The 26,379-nt window shown below is 45.3% G+C and overlaps 1 protein-coding gene and 1 pseudogene across 9 annotated transcripts in view; one reads left to right on the top strand and one right to left on the bottom strand.

Moving 5' to 3' along the window:
• The window catches only part of CNOT4 (CCR4-NOT transcription complex subunit 4), a 681,024-nt gene that overhangs the window by 535,641 nt on the left and 119,004 nt on the right, over positions 1 to 26,379 (top strand). For 2 of the 9 annotated variants that reach the window (XM_078671749.1, XM_078671745.1), the window contains exon 12: positions 1,725 to 1,915. The exons of the other annotated variants lie outside the window; for them this stretch is intronic. In XM_078671749.1, coding sequence (XP_078527875.1) covers positions 1,725 to 1,804 — 80 coding nt within the window. In that variant the 3' untranslated portion in view covers positions 1,805 to 1,915. Of the gene's footprint in view, positions 1 to 1,724; positions 1,916 to 26,379 lie in introns of those variants that run through there. 9 annotated transcript variants of the gene reach the window in all.
• LOC144821274 (uncharacterized) lies at positions 22,969 to 24,329 on the bottom strand (annotated as a pseudogene).

The raw sequence follows: 26,379 nt of genomic DNA, 5'->3' as shown, positions 1-26,379 counted from the left end.
CCTTTTTTCTTATCACTTTTTTTTAACTAGATATTTTTCAACTAAGTATAAAATATTTAGAAGTATTGGTTTTGAGCTCTATTTTTCAAATTGAAATATTAGACTGTGTTCATGAGTTTTAGGACAACATGGCTGGCACATCAGTGGGCTGGAGCACAAGGCAATCAGACTTGCTTTGCATTTCCACAGATCTATGTATTTATGTAGATTGATGAAACTACACCTAAGTTCTGTGCAAAGTAAGAGAAGAATTGTGCCTCTGTCCAGAGAGTTGGTGGTGTTACCTTATGACCCAGCATTAACCGAAAACAAGTTCCCTCATATGATTGGTGCAAGTCTCCTGTTAGTGTGAACTGATGCTATTGGTGTTCTTCTACATATTCCCTCTATGTTGGAGGGCAGAGAACTTTTTTTTTTTTAACTTTAGACTGAAAACTGATAGTGCATTGTACTGTAAGGATGTGGATTTTAATAAGCGTGAATTCTAGTAAATTTTTTAAAAGATTCCTACAAACTTGTGCATGCATTTTCACCAGTATTCTTGATACACTATATGATGTAGAGTACTAGATTATTTATAATGGTGCTCTAAGTTTCAGTATGGGGTTACAGTTTCAAAAGCAGTACAAAATAAAGTTTCACAGTAAATGTTCTGTTCCAGCCAGGAGTAAGATATTTAATTCATATCAAACCGCTGTTAATGGATTCTGAGCATCTAGAATTTATGTTTACAATTTTGCTGATATTTTTCATTGAAAGTCAGGTAAGCTGACAGCAGGACTGGATATAGGTCTGCACAAGCTGTGTATCAGGAAAGTTGTCATTTTTTGCTTGAGTGTGAGGAAGTCACTTTTCCAAGGAAAAATCCATTCCTGGTCTGGCTCTAAATGGGATTCGATGTTGCATGGGGACTCTTGAATTAATTAGGGATTTACACTTGAGGGCAATGACCCAATGGATTCCCCATGTTTCTTCAAGTCTCTATCGTAGTGAATGTCCACTCCTTTTCTGGGCTGTTCTGCTGGTTCCAAGAGGCAAGTGCGGAAGAGGGGCTTGCTGTCCATATGTGTTTAATTTTTCCTGTATGTCAGACTAGTGTTCTTGTCCCAAGACTACATAGATTCCACAAAAAGAACCAGAGTGAGATAATGCTTAAGAAAAAATAAACAGTACTTATATTCTCTTAGTTATAAGGGAAACCAAGCTACTTAGGAAGGGGTATTCCGCAAGCTGAACCTGCCATAAGCAGAGCTCCCCTGCTCGAGTCAAATCCTTGTATCATACAGTTTTGGCCTTTATTTGAGGTGGGAATCTGACAACTTGAAAAGGACATTTCCCAAGTGTAACCATATCAGAATCCTGGGGCTTCCCCTCTGGAATTTTAAATATGGTAACCCTACTGTCCTTTGCACCCGACATCTGTGCATCTTGGTCCAACTGCCACTAGCAAGCCATGCATGATCACACCCTCACCAATGCGGCCACAGCAGACTGGGTGTCTTCTATAGAATAGCCCTGGGGAAGAGGCAATTAGGAAGGGACATTTACACATTTAGAAAAAATGGGGAAAACTGGCGCCACTTGGGAACCCACATTCTTACCACAAAATTCCCAAGGCCACGAGAGGAGTGAGAGGCTAGGGTTGAGGATCACATCTTTAAAGGAGAGAGTCCAATGAGAGAAAATGTCATAACATTCTGTCCTTGTCTGCCTAATTCTATCAGGAGGAAGTAGAGCCCAACGGAACTCTGGAGTGAGCCTATTGAAGAGCCTGGCCTTTGCAGGGAGGCATCAGCGGAGGTGACTCCATCATCTTGAGGCAGCTGCTAAAGGAAGGAATTATTTTAAGAGCACCGTTTCTAGTGATTACACTGGATTTTCTGTAACCTACAATAAAGATTTTCCTTGACCCACACTGTGAGCCTGCGGTAATCTTTAGTTTGGTGCATGAACTGTTTGTATTCAACCACATCTAGAAGTTCCTGAGTTCAGACTCACACTTAGTCTAATGAAGATTATCTAATAATTTGAATGGGTTCGACAGTATAACATACATCCTTCACATCAACTTAATTTACTATACCTTACAGAACTTCTGTACAAGCCAGGAATGAAAACCATACAGAAAACAAAGAGACAAAATATAAGAGAACAGTGCTTAGATAGACGTGCGTAATCAGTAATATTGTAGCGTATCCGTATATGCAACCGGTTTGAAAGGTAGGTTTAAACATCATTATATGTTTTCTGTGTTAAGGTAGAGAATAATGGTAATTCAGGCCCGCCCGAAAGATGCTCTGAAAGCTAAGCTCTCTATTCCCAAGAGATGATGCTACTGCACAAATAAAGTTAACTTTATATTTATTCAAGTTGCCTTAACCAGACTATTGTTGACCACTTCAAATGCAGTTTTTTTTTTTCATGGTCTATTCACGTGTATAGCTCCTATTTTTACACATTTCTCAGATTTAAATCTATGATGAAGTAATCTACTTTCTTTTGCTGTAGCCAACATGTGTTTAGCCATGTGGTTATCTTCTGCCGGGCATAAGGATATTGTAGAACACAACAAGATCACAAATACATAGGAGATTTGTTGATGTTCATTTACATTATTTATATACCTTGCATCACTTCTTATTCATATCATTATCAGAAAGGGTTAACTCTTGTTAGTACATTAGAGAGAGAGCGGATTTTGCTGTGCAACTATTAAAAAAATCTAATATGATACAGCTAATAATTCAGTCATTTGGCCTCCAGTTTACATATACTCCATTTGCGTATTTGTTACCTCAGATCAAAGTATAGTTATGGAAACTTTGTCAGTGGCAATTTTATCTACAGTTCCATGTATTTATTTAGATTTATTGACTTGGTCCTCCCACGGTCTTATCTAATAATCTCCAAGCATGGAAGTAACTGTTCTTTAAGATTTTAAGTTGAAAACAGTTTAAATAGTTTTTGCAACTCAGTGCTCTGTACATTAATCTAAAAAGAAATCTGTTTTAAACTTAATTGCAACACAGCCTCTTTATCCTTAATAATGTGACCTACCTTATATTTAGAATTCCAAGATTCAACTTGTAAATGGATATCAGAAACTTATAACGGTAAAGCACTGGTCTCCCAGGAGCTGTGTGTGAAACGGCCTATAAAACGGAGAAATAATTAACCAAAGACTCTTCAGGGTGAAGAAAATTTGTTATGATTCAAAGTCCATCCCATGACGTGAAATAAGAGTCACCAGGTTTATGCGTGTAGCTGCCACCAGTATGTCTTCTTGTCTGGTGCCTCTATATTGAAACAGTTTTTTTTTTTCTTCAATGGGGTGATTCTTACTGAGCAGGAGATTCCACTACAAAGTACCAGTTTGTACTGGGTCTGGCTCCTCTCACCGCCTGGCACTGCAATTGAGTGCTCCCTACGTAATGCCTGTGAATAGGGTAGCTAAAGTCATTGACCTCCAGCTCCCTACCTTGGAGCTCAAGACCAGGGTCCTTGCGGAGTTTGTTCAGTTGGGCAGACATCTACTTGAGCCCCTCTTACCATTTAAACAAGGCCCTTATGGACTCGCCCTAGGCAGTCCGCAACCACCACCAGACTATAACAAACCCCGTCATTTTTGGGGTTCACTATCAACATGCCGAAGTCAAATCTGACTCTTTCTCAGACGCTCCCCTTCATCTGAGCCATTCTGGACACGGTTCGCTTTCATGCCTTTCTTTGGAAAAGATAGTCCAGGACATTAGGCTATGATCCTGATCTTTCAGCCTTTAAGTGAAATCAAGATGTGAGGGCGCTAGGACTGATTGCCTCCTGCTCTTTGAGTGCGCCAAGTGGCACCCCCTAAAAACTACTCTGAACCCTCTCCCACCCCCTAAAATCTACCCCAAATCCCTAAAGCCCCTAAAAACTACCCCTGACCCTAAAAACTACCGACCCTAAAAACTACCCTGGACCCCCACCCCTTAAAAACTACTCCAACCCCCCTGAAAACTACCCTGAAACCCTTATTACCCGCCGTGTTCGCTTTCCAACGCTCCTCTCTTGCAGCCCATCCCAAACACTAGACCAACTTTGCCTAAACCATGCATATGCATGGTTAAGGCAAAGTTGTTGTTTGGGCAAGCCGTTTGGCTTGCGAGCTTCCGATACTCATGGCTCTGGCCTAGTTGTTCCGGATGTTTACCGTTTCACAACAATCTGCTCGAACTGTGTGGAATTTGGATAGCTCTCAAAGCCTTCCACTCATCCCTTCGCTTCTGGTCTGCCTAGCTCTTGACCGACAGTACACTGTATGGTATGTCAACAAACCAGGAGGAGTGGGGAGAGAGGTGTCTCAATTTCTCTGTCAGAAAGCTTTGAGCCTCTTGTCTTGAAAGCACCTAAATGGGCTCTGGCTAATCACCAACCATTTGTGGCTCACTGAATAGCAGAACTGACAGTCTGAGTTGGTATCCTCTTGCTGACTGCGAGTAGCATCCCCACCCTGCGATGATTCAGACAATCTTTGCCCTGTGGGGCACCTTTCAGGTGGACCTCTTCACCACTTGCTACCATGCTTATTGCTCACAGTTCTGTGACTTCCAATATCCATGGTAGGGTGCCTTCCAGAGCATGTTTTCGGTGAAGTGGAGTTTTCCAGGTCATTGGCCGTTTCTTCAATACACTTGATTTGTCGGGTTCAGAGGAAGACTTGGTAGGACCGGGCCCAAGCCATTCTGATTGGCCTGGACTGGCCAAGAGGGTTGCGATATGCAGACCTGCAGCAGGTCTCCCTGTGTCCCCAACTGCTTCTTCCTCCTAGAGTGGAGTCTTCTTGCATGGTTAGATGGGGAGGTGCTGCATCCCACCCTCCATATCTTCCACCTTCATACCAGAAGATGTAGCAAAACAATAGCTACGTCGAGCTTTCACCTGTGGTGATTGACGTTTTATTGTCAGTTCATCGCTCTTCAACAGAATCAGTCTACTTTAATGAAACAGATTGGTTGCATGGTATGAAGTAGAATTTAGACACTTTGAAAGCTTGCCTATCGAAGGTCCTTTGTTTTTTTCTGTTGCTAGACCAGCTGGGTTATGTAGTGGGTACCTTCAAAGAATACACGTTGCTGCCTGTCCGGGTTCCTCTGCCATTCAGGGCAGCTAACCCTCTGCAAGTACCATGTATAAAAATGTGTTCAACACTTGTTAGAAATTGGGTTTCTAGTTGGCAGAGTTATGCACCCTGTCCAATCATAAACCACAATCCTAGTCAGGGTAAGTCAGATACACACCCTAAATTAACCTCTGCTCACTCTCTGGTAGCTTGGCACAGAGCTGAGAGGCTCAACTTAAGAGGCAATGTGTAAAGTATTTGTGCAACACTTCAAACAGTAAAACAATGTAAACACTATACAAGGAAATACCTCACCTAGTTAAAACAAGCATTTGCAGTGCAATAGGTCTTGCATTTTCAAAACTTTGACCTATTGATATTGTAAATGACAATGCATTTTATTATTGCAGGTTTTTAAACCCATAAATAAAAGGCATCGTAATTTACAATGCCAATAGCTCAGAATCTCGCACATGCGAGCTCTATTGCATTGCAAATGCTGGTTATAAAACATATGCGTGGCAGCTATTTTGAGGCTCATTTAGAAAGGAGAGTGGGTGGTTGGTAAGATTGAAAGCAGTAGGGCACTGCTTATGCCAGTTGCAAGCTCAAATTCTTTAAAATTGTGATGCACTTTTCCCAGCATTCCTTTCCGGGAAAAATTTGCCTTTAAATTTAGCGTTGGTGTAATGCTCCTTTGTCTTTGTCTATTACCAAGCTACACCTAGCAGTGCTGTAGGGCCGTTTGTTAAACTAATATACAGTTTCCTAAAAAGCAACTTGCTTGAGATAAGAAACTGCGAGAAACTTGAAACACATACCCTCGCTATTCAAGTTGCAAACAGGAAACTGATGGAGTCCTTGGGCGGTAGAGCAGATGCTGTGAGGGGCAGTAGACCAGGTCGGACCAGCCTCCAGTAACAGTTCAGGTGCAGAGCTGCCTGTGCCCCATGGAGAAGGAAACAAAAGCGGGTGTCAGCTATAATAAGTGAAAGTACACAGTACATAAACAAACATGCGTCATGCCTGCGTGGAAAGGTGAATCTCCACACCCGCCTGCAAACACAGGCGCCATGGTGAAACTAAGCATGGCGCCTGCTTCATAAAACGTATGCGTGACAGCCCGTGACATTCCGTGAAGCGGGCGGTATGGTAATTGGAAAAAAAACAAGAAGGGTGGCTGCTATTGTGAAAGTATAAGCGGTTGCCGTGCTGAAACATTAAACATGGTGCCCGTCGATGGGATGGGATAGGCGCCACGGTTAAGTGTGCTACTGTGTTGTAGATAAAGCGAAGTATGCGTTCTGGCAGTACCAAGAAGGGACAACTAAGCCTGTTTACAAATGAAAAGGAACGATTTCGCTAGGACAGTAACAGGAGCCAATTGAAAAGATGAGCATGAAATGGGCAGAACTTCTATACCTAACCTTAATACAGCATGCCTCGCAGATTAGTGCACGCATTGCATAGGCTCAACCTGAAAATAGAGCTCAATTTATTAAAAAACAAGACCAATTCTGCAAAACTCAAATAAGTATAACCGGAATGATGAATTTTTAAAGATTAAACTGAAATGTCTTTAAAAGCATAAAGCACCAACCGGGGCTATCTGGTTGCATTACACCGGGTCACATGCAAAACTTCAGGCTGACCGTGATGGAGCGCCAGTCAGATCAGGGACCAACCTTGTCCCGCTACAAAGTTCCTTGTTTGCATCTCCGACAGAGATCCGGTACGTGGCGCATAGGAGGCAATGCATCGTCATCTATCCTTTGGATGTATGCGATTTGTCTGTTCCAGCAGCAAAAATGCGTTTAAGCTGTAGGTGATGTGCCGCACAGACGGGGATGCTTTAATTCTATCCACGCAGAAGCCGTCATGCTTTGTCATTGAAGGAGAGGCGCAATGACAGCGATCCGTGGGCTTTGGCAGTTGCAGCACTTTATACCTACATCCAAGGGCACAGGACTGGATTGGCACCACTTGGCAGGGCAAGGTGCTGTAGGTGGATGGTTGGAAGTCTTTGATGTCCCTGAAACTTAATACGGGAGGCAAGCAGACCAGCCCTTTGAGCCACATTGGTTCTGTATTAGACAGATGCAGGTTCAGTCCATCTCACTTCCAGTCAAGAGGGCAGCAGTCAAGCACATCAAAACAGGAGTCCAGCGGAGTGGCAGTCCTTGTAGCAGCACAGCAGTCCTTCCTGGCAGAGTCTCCACAGGTCCAGAAGTATACTGAGTTGGTTATGTCATAAGTCCAGTACTTCCACCCAGTTGTGCCTTTGAAGTGGGTGAGACTTCAAAGAGGCATTTGAAGTGCACAGTCACTGCTTTTCTTGCCTTGCCTCCAGACTCATTGCAGGGAGGGTATGCAGTCCTTTGTGTGTGGACTACATACAGGTGTAAGTCAGGATGTGCTCAGCTCTGCCACCCATGAAGGCCCATTAAGGCCCATTAAGTCATGTCTAAACTCTCATTGTGTATGGCTGTTTAAAGGTAATACACAAGGCCTAGCTGTCACCCATCCCAGACATGCATTCAGAGACCGGCAGAAGGCATCAAATGGTTAAAGTAAGAAAATGCCAACTTTCTAAAAGTACTATTTTCTGATTAACAATTTAAAATCTAGCTTCACCATTAGTTGTTTTTATATTGTGAGTCCAGAGACACCAAACTTAGGGGTCCCATCTCTTCCCCATTGGAAATTACACTTAGAAAATGTAATAAGGTAATTCCAATGTTAACCTATGGGAGAGCTAGGTCTTGCCGTAGTGAAAAACGAATTTAAGTTTTTCACTACTAGGACATGTAAAACTTAAAAGTACATGTCCTAATTTTTAAACACACTGCACCCTGCCCTTGAGTTGTCCAGGGTTTACCTTAGGCGTGACTTATATGTATTAAAAAGGAAGGTTTGGATCTGGCAAGAGTGTTAACTTGCCAGGCCGACGTGGCAATTCAAAACTGCACACAGGCTCTGCCGTGGTAGGCCTGAAACATATTAAAAGGCCTACTGATGTGGTTGGCACGATCAGTGTTGCAGGCCCACCAGTAACATTTTAATTTACAGGCACTGGGCACATGTAGTGCACTATACTAGGGACTTTAAAGTAAATTAAATATGCCAATTGTAGATAATCCAATGTTACAATGTTTTAAGCATAGAGCACATGCACTATAGCAATGGTTAGCAGTGGTAAAGTGCCTTGAGTCCTAAAACCAACAAAAACATTCAGCAAAAAGGGGACGAGGAAGGCAAAAGGTTTGAGGGTGACCCTGCTGAAAGGGCCATTTTCAGCAACTTGCCAAAAAGTAATCGCCTGAAGAAATCTGCGTTCACTCCACCAGAGTGAAGTCTTCTAATTTAGTGAATACAAGGGCTGAGATCAATCTAGCAACAACACTGGCTTTCTTTCACACCCTCACAAAGCATTATTGCTTGTGTTCAGAGATGAAAAGGGATATCCATTTTACTTACTCTGTGCTCCAGGATTTCTTTGTCTAACCACTACTTGAGGAACACTGCCTAAGAGCAGTTCCTGCATTTCAATCTGTTCATGTTGGAGGTTACGTGCTTCTAAAAGTGGGTCCATAGACCAACTATACTGGAAAGAAATAGGCAGACAAAAAGAAAAGAAAATGCACGGATCTTGGGGTAGTTATTTAAACTAGGTGATAGAGGATCTGTCTGCGCAAGACATTTGGAATCTCAGCCTAGGGAAGAAGGCTTTTAACAAACTAATCAACACCACAATAAAACTCTTGTCTCACTCAACAACTGAGAATACCTTTTTACTAAAATAGCATGCCTGAACGGTTATCAGCTCATATGGAAAAAGGAAGCTACAGGAATATTTATCAACCTATTTCTCGCCTACCCTAAAACATCAATTTATGAGGCTGCGTCTTGGCATGTGGGAAACAAAAGATTTAATCCCAGCATGGAAGGATAAAAGTGATAACCGAGACTGCAGACTTTGTGGATACAAATATGAATCTATTCAACATATTTTTTGTGTATGTCCTAAGTTACTAAAAGAACGGAAGTCATTAATAAAAGCACTACTGAATAGTATGAACATACGAACGTGCAGAGAAGCCGTAATCACCTGGCTTGACGGGGCCTCAATCCCCCTAGTATGCAGAAGCGTTAAACTTTTAAATGTGTATTTAAAGGAAATTGACTGAAACTCTGTGCAGATCGAAATAGACTGTCACAAAGACATGTACTCCCAAATCTCCATTTTAAACGAAATTTTAAATAATTGATGTATAGAAGTATTTTGTAGACCAACCGTGTAAAAATTGTACAAACGATTTTACGTGTTTATATAAGTCTGCAGTAGTACTATTTTAATGTCCTTGGTGAAATGGTTTTTGTTTTTAAAAGACCGATCACCTAAATAATTAAATCTTGAATCTGTTTATTAGGTGAAAAATATCCAGGTAGAAATATCAGAAGAAAACGTTGCTTACCATCCCTTGCAACATTTCTGATGCATTCTCTATCTACATATTCCTCATCAGTTCCACCCATCTTCCTGTTCTGGCAGATGGTCATAGTCCGCTAACACTAAAGTTTCTGATTAAGTTGTAAGGCACTGCCACGTAATTGATCTGTTGCTTGCTCGTCTGTGCCTTTAAGGGCATGTAAAAAATTGATGCGGAACTGACGTCAGTGGGCTGGAGCGCCAGGGTGGGCGCTATATGGTTCTGTGATATCAACTCTGTATCTCTTCTGGCGTCAGTGTGGAACCATTGCCCCTACCATCGCAGTAGAACTATGAAAGGTTTCCATATTCAGTCTGGGGATATTAAACAGGTGAGGAATTGACATACAGTCAACTCTCCAGCAATAATGCTACTGAAGGTAAGTAGGTTTTTCATGGTATGCCAAAATAAACATGTTGCCATGAATATTTTTCCAACTACGAGGTTTGGAAGTTTTGAATATTTTGAGACCAACAGAAGCCGGTGATTTGTATTGATCGCTTCATTGCATAAATACATTACTTTTGCACCAAGAGTTAACTCTTCAGCAAACCTAAAGATCACTGCTGTTGTCGGAGGGATACTGGGAGAATGCTCTTTACTAGAAGCTACTGAGTTTAGTTCACAGGACTTGGAGTAATTCACGATTTTCTTCAGTGCTGAGCAGCGTTTAGTTTGGCACCTTTCCTGTTCAGTGTTCCTCTAATCTGGTGATAAACTACGTATCTATGGTAGTTATTTTTCGCCATTATTTAAAATTTGATTTTCTGATTGTAGCTTGGTCGGGGTAGAGCAGGACTAGTGAATGTATGAATAACAGATGTGTTCATTCATAAATCTTCCCGCTTTGTAAATATCACTAATACCCATCTTTGAACTTTTCTTTAAGGAAGGACCAAAGGCAAGTCTGTGTTGGCCTTCACTTTGCCAATACTGGTCATCAATTTTCACATTGTCTAAAGACTTTCTGTTGAACACGGCTATTCTATTTCTGTTTCACCTGCATTGTTTTTCGTTCTGGAAATGAGACTTGTAGGTAGACACAGTGCTAAGTGTTAAAAGTGCAAAGCTGAAGATCTGCATCATTAGGCAGGAAAGGGCAGGATACCTAGTTCTGATAATTCAACTGCCAGGTGTGTTTCTGTAACATTTGCTTTACACCTCTTGAATTTAAAGTCCTTATTTCAGATCTTCCAGTGGCTTGAGTTTAGCAGGAGTCACCAGTATTGTTACTGTACTTGGTCAAAATGCATACTGCTGTGTTTTTCATACCCAGTGCTACTGTTTCCATGATGTAGTGCGTCAGTGTATTTTGTACGTAGGATTGGTTACTGTCCCTCAAATAGTGTGCTGGGATACTGTCCTACAGATTTAGTGCAGAGTGTTTGAGTTAGTTTCCAGCAGTGGGATGTGGTTGGTCTCTCTCCATGCGCCCAGGTTGAAGCGCACTTTAGAGTGTTAAAGTCCATAGGATGTGCTGTTTTGTTGGTCAGTGCCTACCTATAGCTTGCAACAGCATGATGGTCAAGGTTCCCAGCAGTCCTTTGTGAAGAGTACACCTAGTGTTCATCAACATTTTGAGTAAAGTGTACTATCTCAATTACACACTGTAGTATTACATTTTAGCTTATTTGCGGTGCATTTTGGTGGGGCAGTGTGCCTATGATCCAGTTTGTTTTGGTGGGGGAGTGCCTGCAGGGTGGAGTTCATAGTAGCCGCCAGGGCAGTGCAGTATAGGACATTTGTGACCCCAGCACACATTGCAATGGGGCATTGCATGAGATTTTGACTAATAAGTCTAAAGGATTGAAAAAGTAATATGCACTGTCTAGCAAAATTGGTTATGGTTCTAGCCATTGCTCGTGTCTATGTAAATTCCATGAATGGTCTTGTTCTAGTCACGTTCTGGTGAAATGATTACATTTTCCCTCTAGTGGATGCATTAGTCCTCTGAACTGAGTCTGACCCCCATATTCACGAGTTTGAATCCCAGATGTTTCTCTAGTTTGAGTCTGAGGCCTTGAGTTGGGTAACAGCCCTTTGTTATTCATCTCCAAGGTACCTCTGGCTGAATATGCATATCTGAAAGAGACTGTATTTATAGATTCCTTACCTTAGAATTAAACCCAGGCGTCAGACTGGATCCAGCAAAACAAAATTCGTAGTCGGTACCCTTGTGTGTCAGTCGACTCCGCATCTGTCGTCGTGGTCGTAGGGATGACGTTGTGGTGTCTACTTAGACGCCACCCCTGCACGCTGACGTCAGTTCTTCCTTTTCCGCGCAAGCCAGTGCAGATTCGGAGAGAGCGTGCCCTTAGTCACTTTTTGACTCTTTTTTTGACTTTAGTCGACATCTTTTTGGAGTTTCTCGACCCCTGGTGCACGAGGAATGTCTGTCGACCTGGCTTCACACCTTGCGACTTCTGTCACAAGTTGATGTCGGTGACCGATCCGCAACTCGTGTGCCTACTGCTGGGCTCTGAACCCGAAGTCTTTGCTGGAGCTGAAAACAGGAACAGTTTAGGTTAGCACACCACCTAATGTTAGAGTATTGTAGACTCTAGGTAATCCTAGATCTTAGAATCGATCAATTCCAACAGATATTTGGTAACTATTTCACAATTGGATATATACACAATGTCCAATTCATAAACCGTAACAATGGATTCAGAAATCCAAACCAAGTAGTATTCTTTAAATTCTTTATTCAAAATCCATATGTAGATTAGACTTCTCAGCTCACACCGCCGACACGTGTTTCGTCTCTTTGCAAGACTTTTTCAAGGCAGATATTATAAGCACGTATAGTGGTGATCTGTAGTAGGCCAACCCCTCCGAGTTTCCCTCTTTCCGAAAGTTGAACCCCTCAAAGTTTAATGGTGATAATTTGAGCCGCTTGGACTCCATGGATCCAGGCCTGGATCCGGATCAGTGCTGGTCGACTTCAAGGTACCTTCCCCAGCGCCAAGTCTTGTGACGACACCCCCAGCCCTAGTTATACCCCCAACCGGCGTCGACTCCAGCATCACCCCTGATATGGACACAGCGCTGGACCAATGGTGGTACTGGTGCCAGAGGGTACTTTTCTCCCACTGTTCATTCCTGGCGTTCCCTATCACCATGACTAGCAGCCAGAGGACTGGGAGGAGTCTGGTGACCCTCTATCTGGCCAACTTGAGGAGCTGGACTGGCGAGAGGAGTTGGGTGATGCCAGTGGTTTGGATTCCTCCCTATACCTTGGTATGCTGTCTCCCCCTACCGTGGCCATGGAGGAGGGCGCTTCCTACTCTGTGGTGTTGCGTAAGGCGTCTGAGACCTTGGGCCTTGAGCTTCCTACGGTGGCCGTCAGGACTAACCTCCTAACTGAGGTGCTTCAGCCGGTAGCGGTCTCACCGTTGGTCCAAGCCCAGCACAGGGGCTACTGTGGATAGGATGATTGCCTGACGCCACCGCCCGGCTGACCCACTTTTCCTCTGCCAAAAACCTGCCCCCGAAAGCTTGGTAGTACAAGCCTATACTTCCAAAGGCGCTTTCCATACTGCTCCCCAAGATAGGGAATCCAAGAAGCTGAACCATCTTGGGTAGAAGATGTTTTCTTCCGCCAGCTTAGGACTGCGGTCGTTGAACACCGCATGTCTCTTGGGCTGTTACACCCACTCTGTGTGGGACACGGTTGCGCAAGTACTGCCACAGTGCCCTGAGGAGGGCCGGGACGTACTCTCCCAGGCGGTTGCAGATTATAGAGATGCAGTAAAGTTCGCCATCCAATGTGGGCTGGATAGAACGATTTCTATGTCAGTAGCTCTGAGGTGCTACGCCTGGCTGAGATCCACTGGCTTTTCTGGGGATATCAAATCAACCCTTATGGACATTGGCCGTCAGCAGTTAGGCAAAAAGGCAGACAATGTGCTCGAGCGCTACAAGGACTCTAGGGCCTTGCTGTTAACTCTCGTCCCGTGCGGTCTTCCTTTTGCCCCTTTCATGGCTACGGAAGGGGTGCCCCACCACCTTTGCACCCAGGGCCACAGGCCTGCGCAAGTTACACAGTGTCTTCGCAGACGGGGACGTGGGACCCAGCGACATGGGTCTGCGGCCAGTGGGAGGGCCAGTCCACCTATGCCCCCTCCGCAGCAGCCATCAAACTTCCTAGTCCGACCTTCAGGGCCACCAATTGCCAGAAGCTCAAAAAAGCAGGCCAAGCCAGAAACTTGAGAAGCTCTAATTCCCTGCTGCTCATCCTACCAAAAACCAGAAGGAAGAGAACTGCGGATTGCTCTTTCTCAGGAAATGCCCCCAAAATATGGAACGCCATCCCCCCGCACATCAGAACTCTACCGTCCTATGCAGAATTCAAGAGCCAACTTAAATCCTTGTGCCTGATCCGCTCCCTTGGTTATGGATAACTTGGAGCTGCAAACGTCTCAGAATCCATGCGTTATTGTTGAATCCAGTACTGAGAAGCCCTGCTGTCCGAACTTTTCTTCTTTCCAAATTGTCTGTCGCCGATTGCTTTTATTGGGTTTGTTTCATGTTGTTCTCTTTTTCATGCCCACTACTGTGAAGCGCTCTGATACCTTCGGGTCTTGTTAGCGCTATAGAAAACTTCTAAATAAATAAAAATAAATAAATAGATCCGCCATCACCTCACCACTGGCGCACCATCACGTTGGAAAGGTGAGTTTTGCAAGTAGTCAAAAGGGGCTGCTCCCTCCCCTTCGAGACTATCTCTCTCTCTCCATGCCACCTACACTCCATTGCTTGTTGGTGGATCATCTGGCCTTTCTCCGTCAGAAGTTGTGGCTCTCTTGGCCAAGGATGCCTTCAAACGCTTCCCTGTGCCAGAAGTAGGTTGTGGTTGCTGTTCCCACTACTTCCTGGTGTCCAAGAAGGACAAAGGCCTGCGTCCTATCTTTGACCTCAGGGACATCAACCGTTTCCTCCACAAGGTGAAGTTCAAAGTGCTAACCTTGGCTCAGGTCTTGTCTGCCCTTGACCCCAGTGACTGGATGCTAGCGTTGTACTTGCAGGATGCTTATTTTCACATTCCCGTCCTGCCTGCCCACCGGCGTTACCTACGGTTCACTGTAGGCCAAGAGCATTTTCGTTTACCGTGCTCCCCTTTGGCCTTACCAGTGCCCCTCTGGTGTTTACGAAAGTGATGGCGGTGGTCGCAGCTCATCTGCGCGGATCAGGGATTCCAGTCTTCCCTTTTCTCAGCCTGGGGCGAGCCCGCCTTCAGCAGCCAGTCATTGTCGTCTTCCACCTCCAGACAACGGCGGACCTCCTGCAGTCGCTGGGGTTCACTATCAACGTGCCGAAGTGGCACCTGATTCACTCTCAGAAGCTCCTTTTCATCGGAGCAGTTCTAGATACAGCGCTGCTTCGGGTTTATCCTTCCAAGCAGCGAGTCCGGGATATTCGGGCTATGATACCAATGTTTCAGCCTCTATCCTGGGTCTCTGTGAGAATGACCCTGAGGCTGCTGGGCCTCATGGCCTCCTGCATCTTGCTGGTAGATTATGCCAGATGGCATATGCAGGCTCTGCAGTGGGACCTGAAGTTCCAGTGGGCACAGCACCTGGGGAATCTTTCCGATGTTGTCCAGATATCGGAGTGGGCTGCAAGTCAGTTGCTGTGCTGGCTCCGCTACCTTCCCCAACCAGACTCCACAGTAGTGACAGATGCGTCACTCCTGGGATGGTGCGGCCATGTGGGAGAGGAAGAAATCAGAGGCCTTAGGTCTCCGGTGGAGTCCGGGCTCCACATCAACCTTCTGGAGCTCTGGCCGATTCGTCTTGCACTGAAGGCGTACCTTCCTTCTATCAAGGAAAGAGTAATGCAAGTGTTCACGGACAACACCACCGCCATGTGGTACTGCAACAAACAGGGCGGGGTGGGGTCCTGGACCCTATGTCAAGAGACTCTTCGCGTTTGGACATGGCTGGAACATCAGGGCATGTCTCTGGTGGTTCAACACCTGGCAGGTTCCCTGAACGCCAAGGCAGAGGAACTCAGCCGCCGGTGCATGATTAATCACGAATGGCGTCTACACTCGGAGGTGGATCAAGGTCTCTTTCAGCAGTGGGGAGAGCCTTGGTTAGATCAATTTGCCACAGAAGAGAACGCGCAATGTCAGCTATTCTGTGCTTTGGCGTTTCCAAGGCGCCACTTGCTAGGCGGCACTTTTCGTTGAGAGTCGAGTTGCGGCCTCTTGTACGCCTTTCGACCTGTACCACTTCTACCCAGAGTGCTGAAGAAGATCAAGTGCGACCGGGCCCAAGTCATTCTTGTGGCTCCGGACCGGGCACGAAGAGTCTGGTACCCAGAGTTCTTAAGCATGGCCATTGATCCTCCGATCAGACTGCCTCTTCGGGAAGATCTTCTGTCCCAGCAGAAGGGGACAGTCCTTCACCCGAACCTGTCCAGCCTGCACCTCCTTGCATGGAGATTGAGCCGCAACAGTTGACAGCTTCCTACCTTCCTCCTGAAGTCAGTAATGTAATCTTGACAGCCAGGCGTCCCTCCACTAAAACAATATATCCCTGTTGATGGAAGAAATTTGTGGCATGGTGCACAGCATAGGCTGTGGATCCCCTTTCTGTCCCTCTTTCAGAGGTTTTCCTCTTTGTTCTTTCTTTGGCACAGCAGGGTTCGGGTCTCGGCACTCTTAAAGGCTGTCTTTCGGCCATTTCGGCCTTCCTTCTCCTTCCTGATCAACCTTCTCTTTTCAAGTCGCCAACAGTTAACAGATTCCTGAAGGGCATTACTCATCTCTTTCCTCTTTCTCCTTTCGTGATGCCCCAGTGGTCCTTGCTTGTCCTTGCTTATCTTGTGTGCTCCCTTTGAGACACTACATAATTGTCTTCTTACCTTGTAGACCGCTTTCCTGCTTGCCATCTCCTCTGCTCGCAGGGCGAGTGAGCTTCAGGCTCTTTCCTCCAAGCTCCTCTTCTTGCAGTTCATCCGGACTAAGTGGTCCTTCGCACTAGGCCCTCTTTTCTGCCCAAAGTGGTTACCTCTTTTCACTTAGGTCAGACCATCACATTGCCCACCTTCTTCCCACCTTTTTCCCGCCTCCGCACCCTTCCAAAGAAGAGGAGAGACTCCACCGTCTGGACCTAAAACATACCCGGTCTTTCTACCTTGACTGCACAAAAGACCTCCGGGTGGACGATAAACTCTTCGTAGGTTATGTGGGCGCCAAGAAAGGTCGGGCAGTGCATAAACGTACCATCTCTCGATGGGTTGTCATATTCATTAAAATCTGCTATTCTTTAGCTAAAAAGGAACCTCTGGTAGGAATGGACGCCCACTCTACCAGGGCGACGGCAGCCACTACTGCTTTGGGACGTGTAGTCCCCTTACTTGCCATGTCAGGCAGCCACGTGGCATCCTTGCACACGTTTACCAAGCATTACTGTCTGGACAGCTAAGTCCAGAGAGATAGCTTTTTCAGCCGTTCTGTTCTTCAAGACTTCCTGGTGTGAATTTGGTTTGCAGACCCGCCTCCGAGGTTGGCATTGCTGGGGAATCTATTCTGAGGTCAGGAATCTATAACTACTGTCTTTCAGATGAACAAGTTAATTACCTTTGGTTACAATGTATCGGTAAGAGACATATGTAGTTATAGATTCCTTACTGCCCCACCCATCCTCCCTGTTCTGCGAACTAACTTCTAGGGATAGGGTCTCCCTTACAAGGCCCTAGTTTTGTACGCCAGTGGTCAGTGTCTTGTATGGCTCTGCGCTTCTGGCGTGGAAAGTCGTGTCAGAACTAACTTCAGCGTGCAGGGGCGGTGTTTAAGTAGACACCACAACATCATCCCGGCGACCTTGATGCCTACGACTGACGCCGAGTCGACTGACGCCACCTACCCACGCGCAAAGTTACTGCTACGAAAAAAACTTCTCCAAATCCAGTCTGACGCTTGGGGATAAATCTAAGGCAAGGAATCTCTAACTACATATTTCTCTTACAGATACATTGTTACCGATGGTAAGTAACTTGCTCTTTACCAAAATGGTTCCTTAAGAAGGCATGCACTGCTGGTACAGATCAGCATTCCCCTCTGGACGTTAGAGAATGGTTTAACACCGCTCTAAAAATTTCAATAATTGTGGCTGCTATTTCTGATGGGTTCTTCTCCTTACTGCATAGGTTCTATTCCTTACTGCAGATTTATCACCTCTTGAATATCGCAGGCTTCAGACTGGAGCTGGAAATTTTCAACAGCTCTTCCATGTGGGAAGGGACAAGGGAGTGCTGGCTCCATGTAAGCGTAGGAAGTGATGCCACAGTAATTTCAGTGGAGCAATAAAGCTCCCACCCCAGTACCTGGGGTGTGGGGGGGGGGGGGGGGTGCAAGGGACTTTTGGGCCCTCTTCGGATTCATACAAGTGGGTCCTTCACTGGCACAGTTCATGCTCTTGGTTCCTCATCCTCTGGTGCCTCCCAAAGTGGTGCTGATGCCATGACTCCCTCTGGTGGATCCTCTTTCGGCACCTCAGCCAACGCCTGTACCCAGAACACAGACACATCCGATACCAGTTCTAGGGAGTCTTACGTAGAACAACCTCTGCCGAAGTCTCACGAAATAGTACAAAGGCCCAGGGGGGGAGTCTCAATGCCTGATGAAGGAGCATCAGTTTAGAAAAGTGCAGGCAAAGGTGACACGTGATCATTATTGGTACAAAATGCATAACAACTTTGAGTCAGATTTTTACACCATCCACATGCCTGGAAAGGACCTTCACAACACAGATGGCAGCAGTCAGACAGACAACTTACTACTTTCCTATCGGTTTACACTGCTGATTATTTGGTATTTGGCTCGGAGGACTATGAGTTTTCCCTAGGCCTCTCCTTCCTAAGGTGATCTCGTTCTTCAGTGGAAGAGGTCCTAGAGTGCCTGCTAGCCACACTGGAGAACAAATCTAGACTTCTAATGGAGGTGTTGTATCCTTCAATGCAGTTGTATGAACTGCTATTTCATTTTAATGAGGCTGTTTTGGATCTACTGAGGACCGCATGGGAACCCCTGCTTTAACTCCGGTGGTCATTAGGTTGGTGACGTCAGGGACAGGCCTATCCCAGGGGACCCTCTATTCCTTTCAGTCCATCGGTCAGAGTTTAGTGGTGCAGGCTCTGTGCCGCTCGAAGCAGGTTTCTAGAGCGTTTCCTATCACCATGGGTGGTAGAGAATCTAAGCTGGAGGATGTAGTTAATAATACGGCAATCTATCGGACTCTCCAATTTTTTCTCCTCTCCCTCAAGGTGAAAAAATAAATGTACTCTGCATCAGTCCCACCCTTCACTGCCTATGATGTAACTTCAAAGAGACTTGTTATAGTTCTTTCAGTCTCCTCATTTCAGAATGGAAGCATTTTCAGTGTTCTATAAAACGCAGCCTTAATTGTTGCTTATTTATCTTATGCAACTAACAACCATTGGCAAAGCCAATGTTCCTGACTTGTAGGTATGTTGGGTTTTATTTCGATGAAATGACATAAGCAGCAAGATATAGTCGGGCGGCGCACTATGCGAAGTACAGATGTTTAACTTGAGTGTTATCAAGCCACGCCCTTAATTACATCTGCCTCTCCCCTTTGAGAGAACCCCAGTGTTTTTATCCCATTTCAAGGCTTGAGTAAGGGGGTTTGTTCTAACCTTGCAGTGGGCTCCTTATTCCTTGTCAGCCCCTCCTTGCAGTCCTTCCCGACAGTATTATCTAAGGGTAATGCTGGTCCTGCTACAGGCGGAGTTTCCTGTTCTCAAACGTTGTTATCAACTTTTTACACACATCTGTTTTCCTGTGAAGCAAGTGATTATATTTTTGCCTAACAATTTTTGGCCGTGCTTATCTGACCTCTGACATGTGATTTCATCCATCATGCCTAGTATCGTATAAGTGAGACGTGGTTTTCAACTGAAGCGACTTATGAGCAGGGGCAAGACTTGCACCTCGGTCAGTTCATCCTGTTTGCGTGCAAGCATTAGTAGCACGGTTGCAAAAGACATGATTGACACCTTCCAGCTCAGTCTTGCTAGCAGATGGGCTTGTGGGTTTTGTAGTTCCAAGATTTAAAACACTACTGGTTTCCAGAGTCTGGAAGAAGATATGATTTTCTTCATGCCGTAGCTTATCTTTGTGACTTCAGGACATTTCCTGTCCTTTCAAAAAACTGTGTGACCTGATAAGTTCAGCTAAACTCATTGGCCCTGCAACGTACATTTTCTGGTCTATCTCATGCAGAGGTCTGGGCCTGTATTTCTACTGAGGCCTAAAGCTGCTTTTAACTTGGGACTTTTGCATAGAAGTTGCAGGCCTTAATTCTGTATGTGTTTGCACAAAATGTATCCTATCTTTCCCTATATCATTCCCCCCTCTAGTTGATTCTTCAACTACTTCTTCTAATCTCCCATCCTCCAAGGGAATCTCCTCATATATAACACTCTGTCCTAAGACATCGGTGGTGCTTTTCCTCACCAAGACTGCTCCTCCCACTCTAGCTGTCATCTTTTTACAACAGGCTAGTATTACCTGAAATACAAGGCACATCAAAAGCGACACAATAATTAAAGGCAACAAGGCCTTGAAAAACCCCGGCATCCAGGACGGCACCCAATCGAACCAGCCCTTAAACCACTCATCCGAAGCACCCCCCTCTTCAACCATCTTCTTGTGGATATCATGCAATGTCCGAATGGCCACGGTCAGTGTCCCGTTGTCTGCCTCATTGGCTGACACACACGTGCAGAAGGCGGATCCAATCTTCTTGCACCCATCCCCCCTCCATGGCCGTCATTAAATATAGAATGTATCTATGCTGCATCACCATTAATCTAAGCGCACGTAGTTCTTCCTTTATGGCATTGAAGCCATCTTCCGTAGCCATCTTGTGATCTGGAGCCAGTGGGCTGTTGCTTTCACCTGAAACAATGGTGTAATGCTGCCAAAGAACAGCTGGGTATCATTAAAAAGTCTGTATTCTTGCGGAACATCTTTCCAGGTTGTGGTGCCAAAGTACTCAGCATATCGTTTCTTCACGTGGTGGTGAAGCAGGGTTGTTGGACGGTTAATAGGATGGTCATGCAATGTCTTAACATCCACTCCTGGTATCACCAGGGAGGGCGTGTGCAGTGTGACCAGGGCGCAGAGAACACTCTAGTTCGGGTGTAGCTGTATGTGCAGTCAGGCCCCACACTGCCAAAAGTGGTCCATCAGGCTGCCGGTGCCCCCCTGCATGTCTGTGTTGTCCACGGTGGTATTGCAGTGAGTTTCCTTTACTGTCCCGTTTCCTCTGAAACTAAGAGAAAACTGTGTTAATTTTATTGCTACCCTAAGGTGTGTTAGTTCCTGTCCAAGTATATCTCTGTGTGTTGGCATCACATATTTGCTGACATTGTACTACTACCTTATCAAACTTTAAAGGGCTATTTGTTTTCGTGCCATTCCACAACGATATAGCTCTACATATGAATGTGGCACCTGTGTGCCATTTATCATTGAGAAATACTGATCCTGTAACAATGAGTACTGGCCTAGCTGCGCAGTAAGGGGGCAGAGGTTTGGCTGAATAGTCACTACATTTGGACGATGGATTAGACTTTACTAGAAAGCCCAGCTGTAATATCCATTTTTCCCAAACTGCATAGTTTCTATTCTGCCCTGCTTTCTTCATTCTTAATACTTCCTTCACTGTCTTCATTTTCTGTCAGAATTTGTAGGCCCCCAGGGGTGGTGTCAAATAAGGTTGTATTGACTCGAGACGTTGCCGGACTAACATGCATTGGTTGAAGCTGTGCCTTTATTCTACATAAAAAGAGGTGCAAAAGACTGTGCGTAACATTTGGGTGTACCTCCTTGGGGCGATGCAATCTATTTACAGCAGTGGCATGGGGAATAAGGGAGCATACATAACTGGTATTAGTTGTAGATTGACCTATACTATGCATGTGCTGGTACCAAATATTTTCAAGCAGAGCATTGTGGAGAGGGTGATGATCCGTATCATTTTCAACACTCCTACGCATGCGCATGATATGTAATGTAGAGAAAAAATCGAAATAGACTACCGCTATCCTCATCAATATTAACAGGCCGAGGAGGAAAAATAAAAGAAAAGTACATATCTTAAAATAAGTGTCTGTTGAAGCTTTGGAGGGAGGCTTTACTCCGGTTGCTTCTCCTGTTCTAAAGCAACCCTCACCCCCTTTTCCTGCTCGGTGTAGATGGCAAGGTCGGCGCCAGGCTAATGTCCCTCAGATGGTACCATGGCTTATGTCCTTGACCTTTCACCGCTGTAGTTGTGCTGTGAGTAACTGGAAAGGGTCTGTTGAATGTGCTGTCCTTCCAGGTACGGATAAAGTTCTTTGTGTACACTAGAGTTCCAACTGGCAAAGGTAGTCTTTGGTCATCTGCTGGAAGTGCTTTGGCGTGCTTATCTGCTGCCTGGGTGACCTGTTTAGAGAAGAACATTGCGGATTTTGTTAGCTGTGCAATATAGTCAGACATTTCAGTTTGAACAACTTCAGGTGCACTTTCAGTTTGCAACTTGTGTCTAGTTGGGGGCACATATGTACTCATAAGCCTCGCAGTCACTATTTGGCGTGGGGTCAAATGCTGATCTGACCCTGGGGTATTTTTGAGAGCAAATAATGCGATTGGGAGACAGTACAACCAGTTCTTTTTCAAGGTGACACACAGTTTACTAGATTTGTTTTTGAGGAGGCCATTAAGGCGTTCCACAATGCCATTACTTTGAGGGTGATAAGCTGATGAGAGCCTGTGTGTTATTCCTAGCAAGGTGGTAAGATGGGAAAATATGTTATTCACAAAGTGCGTGCCATTGTCAGATCTGATCCCTTCGGGAATTCCCCATCTTGGAATAACTTCACGGATCAGAAAAGTGGCAGCAGATTTGGCATCATAGTGCACAGAAGGGCCTGCTTCAATCCACCTTGAAAATGGACAGACTACTTCTTTGAGATACCGATAACGGTTGCATCTGTCAATCATATCAACATAATCAGTGTGCAACTCCTTGAAGGGTCCTTGTGGTCGGGGTATTGTAGAAGCTATTACCTTGAAGGTGGGATTTGGGTAATACTGCTGACACATGGTGCATGTATATAAGTACATTGTGATCATCTCATGTAAGTTGGGAACAAACCAATCCTAGCGTATCTGGAGGGACATGTCTCTGGCAGTGTGTGATGAAAAATGTAGCTGGTTCAAGGCTATAAGTAGTAGCGCTTGGGGAATGACAGGCTTCCCTGTGGATATCTGTCTGTATATTAAATCTGTACCTGTCTGTGTGCATCCCCTAGATTCCCACAACTGCTTTTCATGGTCTGGAGCATTTTCCTGTATCTCTCTTAAATGTAGGAGAGCTGTTTCTGTATAATGCCTAGAAGGGTCCAGGGGATCATAACCTGCATATGTGTTGCTACCTGCTGTGTCAGTCGGTAATAGAATTGTGGCAGGTACATTGTTTAGAGGGAGTTTGGCTATTTCCTTGGCTGCCCAATCAGCCTAGGCATTTCCACGGGACACAAAAGTCTTGAATTGGTGTGAGCTGCACATTTTACTACATCTACTGCATGTGGTAGAGCTAGAGCTACAATCAGATCTTTTAAAAGTGGGCGATGCATGATAGGACTTCCAGTGGATTTTAGGAATCCCCGTCTGCTTTACCGCATAATACTGGAATGCACTGTTTCAGTGACGTAGGCGGAATCAGAATACACTGTAATTGTTTCACCTTCACCCTGTTTAAGGGCCGCCACCAGTTCTAGTAGAGTAGTGTGCCTCACTGGTTAGAGGCGGCAGACCCGGGAGCAGAAGTCGGCCCGGGACCAGGGTTCAATACCCGACGCGGCAGGGTCGTGGACTTGGGTCAGCGGACTCGATAATTCTCGCTTCGGTGCTTACTCTAATCAGGGGTTCCACTCGGCAACTCTGGGCATTAGCTTGCCTAATCTTCACAACGGCCCCATCAATTCCGGGGATGCCTGCCTCCACCTTGGGGACTCCCAGCAGGGACCATCCCACAGGGAAAGCCAGGACGGGTTCCCCAGAGTTATACAGCGCCAGGAAACCTACGGACGGGTAGCAGTGCGCTTTACAAGCTCAAATACATTTACACATTTACATTTACTAGCTCAGCAGCTTGACCAGAATAATGGGATGGCAAAGTTATCTGTTCTGTTATCTGCAAAGTATATGTTGAATCATGCTGCATGGCTCTGACCACTGCTGCCCCTGTACGTCGTATTCCTGTGTCCTGATCTATTATGGAAGATCCATCTACTAAATATACGACACTACCTGGAATAGGGTCTTCTCTTACTTGGCTACACTCATCTGGAGTATATGTTGCACAGTCATGGGGATCACTATCTGCACCTTCAATAGGGGGTGCAAAGAAAGTAGCAGGGTTGACTGTATGACACTTGAATACCTTGAGAGATGGTAATGATAAAATAATCTCATAGCCTGATACCCTCTGTGTTAGTGTCGTCTTAGCCTTCTGAATTATTGCAAACACTGCATGTTCTGCATACAGCATCAGAGGTGAACTTATGACAATGGGGGCACTTTTCTCAAACGTGAAGGCTGCTGTTGCCAAAGCTTGCTCACAGGGGTAACAGCCTTTCATAACAGGATCATGTAGGCCACTAAAGTACGCAATTAGTTTGTGACCTAAAGGATATTTTTGGGTGAGGACAGCCGTCATCACCTGGCCATTGCAGTGGCACAAAAGGAAACACTCTTTAGTGTAGTTTGGTGTTCCTAATGCTGGTAAATTTGTTATCTCTGTCTTTAGTTTGTGAAATGTTTCTCACATTTCTGCAGTCCATGTTATTCTGTCTTTCTGTGTCTTTGCCTGTTTGATGGCTGCAAGCAAAGGAGCTATTAGGGTGCTATAGTCAAAAACCCATTGTCTGACATAGTTGCTTGGGCCCAAGAATTTTTGCATTCCCTTAACTGTCTCCGGCTCAGTCATCTGTTTAATTGACGCTGCTCTTTCATGTGTAACTTGGCAACCTGAGGCTGATAGCAATTGTCCCAAATAATGGACTTCTCTCCTGGCAATATTGTAATTTGTCTCTGTCTACTTTGTAGCCTCGTTTCTGCACTGTTCTTCTGTGGCACTACAAATTAGTAGGTCATCAACATACTGCAGTATTGTACTGTCACTTTGAAAATTAGCAAGGTCATTCTTGTCTGCTCTGTTGGAAACACTAGGGGACTCCCAGTACCCGTGAGGTAGACGAGAATGGAGGTACTGGGAGCCACGAAATGAGAATGCAGTCAAGTAATGACTATCTGGGTGCAGTGGATTGCTAAAGAATGCATTTTTCAAGTCTATGACTGAAAGTATTTAGCATCTTAGGGTATGTTAGTCAGGATAACGGAAGGGTCAGGTACTACAGGGAATTCCGGTATCACTATGTCATTAAGGGGGTGCAGGTCTTGAATCATGCGCCATGAATTACCCTTGACCTTCCTGGCAGGGTAAATTGGAGTGTTGCAGGGGGATACACCTGGGTATATGACTCCCTGCTCTACGAAATGCCTGTATAACTTGGGCGATTCTCTCCTCTACTTCTTTGGATAGAGGGTATTGCCTTACCATTGGTAGAATTGCTCCTCTCTTCAAGGTTATCCTGAATGGGACTGCTGTGCGGACGAGGCCCACATCGTTGGGGCCTTTGGTCCACAAATCAGAGGGTACCTGCGCAAGGTCATTGTCCTTACTAGGACCAGAAACAGTCTTTGGTATTGCAGACCTTATTTCCAGTGTAGTACGCAATGGAATACTGCCTTGAAAAACTAACACTGATCTTGTGGGGTCATCTGCAAACAACTGGTCATCTGATATATCTTTTACTTTTATATTGGGGTCATGAAAGATGACACAGTCCCACACCGTACAGGTGTAATTACTGGCCATCACATCCCCCAGGTGGAAGATATCTCCACAGCTTCCACCTCCAGTATGAGATATTTACTGGACACTTCAGAATTCAGCTTTTCTGACCAGGGGCTCTGGCGGCAGAACAGAAAGTTCCTTGGCAATTTAACTAGCTTTCCTTTTAGTTCTGGTGTTTCTGCTATTATAGTATACACTGCTCTAGTAATGGCAGGGATGTCTATAGGTCTAGCTCGGGTTCAGTCACAGTCTGGGTGATGTTTTATAACTCTCATGATACGTGTGCGAGACATTCCTGGCGTTGAGCAAACCATTGTCCCATTGAGGAAAGTCAGAAAAATGGTCAGGCGATTTAGTCGATGTTTCTTAAGTAATTTTGCCCGGCGTTTAACACCTCTAATACCATACGAAGTTTATCAAATAAAGAGGCAGGCGCTGGAGACAGGAAGACAGGAAACAAGTTTTATTCCGACGGAGCAGAACACATCAGATCGGACAACGAGGTATCGTCTCGAGGTGCTCTCTCTAGCCTCTCTGAGGCCTGGCCTTTTATACACTGGTTTACGACATGTGACAGCTCTTTATTACAATAAAGACATTGTGAAGTAATGAAAAACGACATCCCCGGTACCCCCCCAGTTCCGGCTCATTCCAACACGTGGCTACAGTAAAGGTCCTCACCCCCCATACAATAGGAGGGGGCTATCACGCAGCTGAGTGTTCCGCCGATTCCTTTGGAATGTGTGCGCCTGATCGAATCTCAGGGGTTGGGGAGGTCATGATCAATAGTAGCTCCTTTGAAGAGGGGCGAGTGCATACAGTAGTGGGCAATAAACTATCCTCAGGCCAA

Source organism: Lissotriton helveticus, chromosome 1_1 (assembly GCF_964261635.1).
Source record: "Lissotriton helveticus chromosome 1_1, aLisHel1.1, whole genome shotgun sequence".
Lineage (NCBI taxonomy): Eukaryota > Metazoa > Chordata > Amphibia > Caudata > Salamandridae > Lissotriton > Lissotriton helveticus.
The sequence above is the reverse complement of the archived record's forward strand: the minus strand, read 5'-3'. Positions and strand labels throughout refer to the sequence as shown.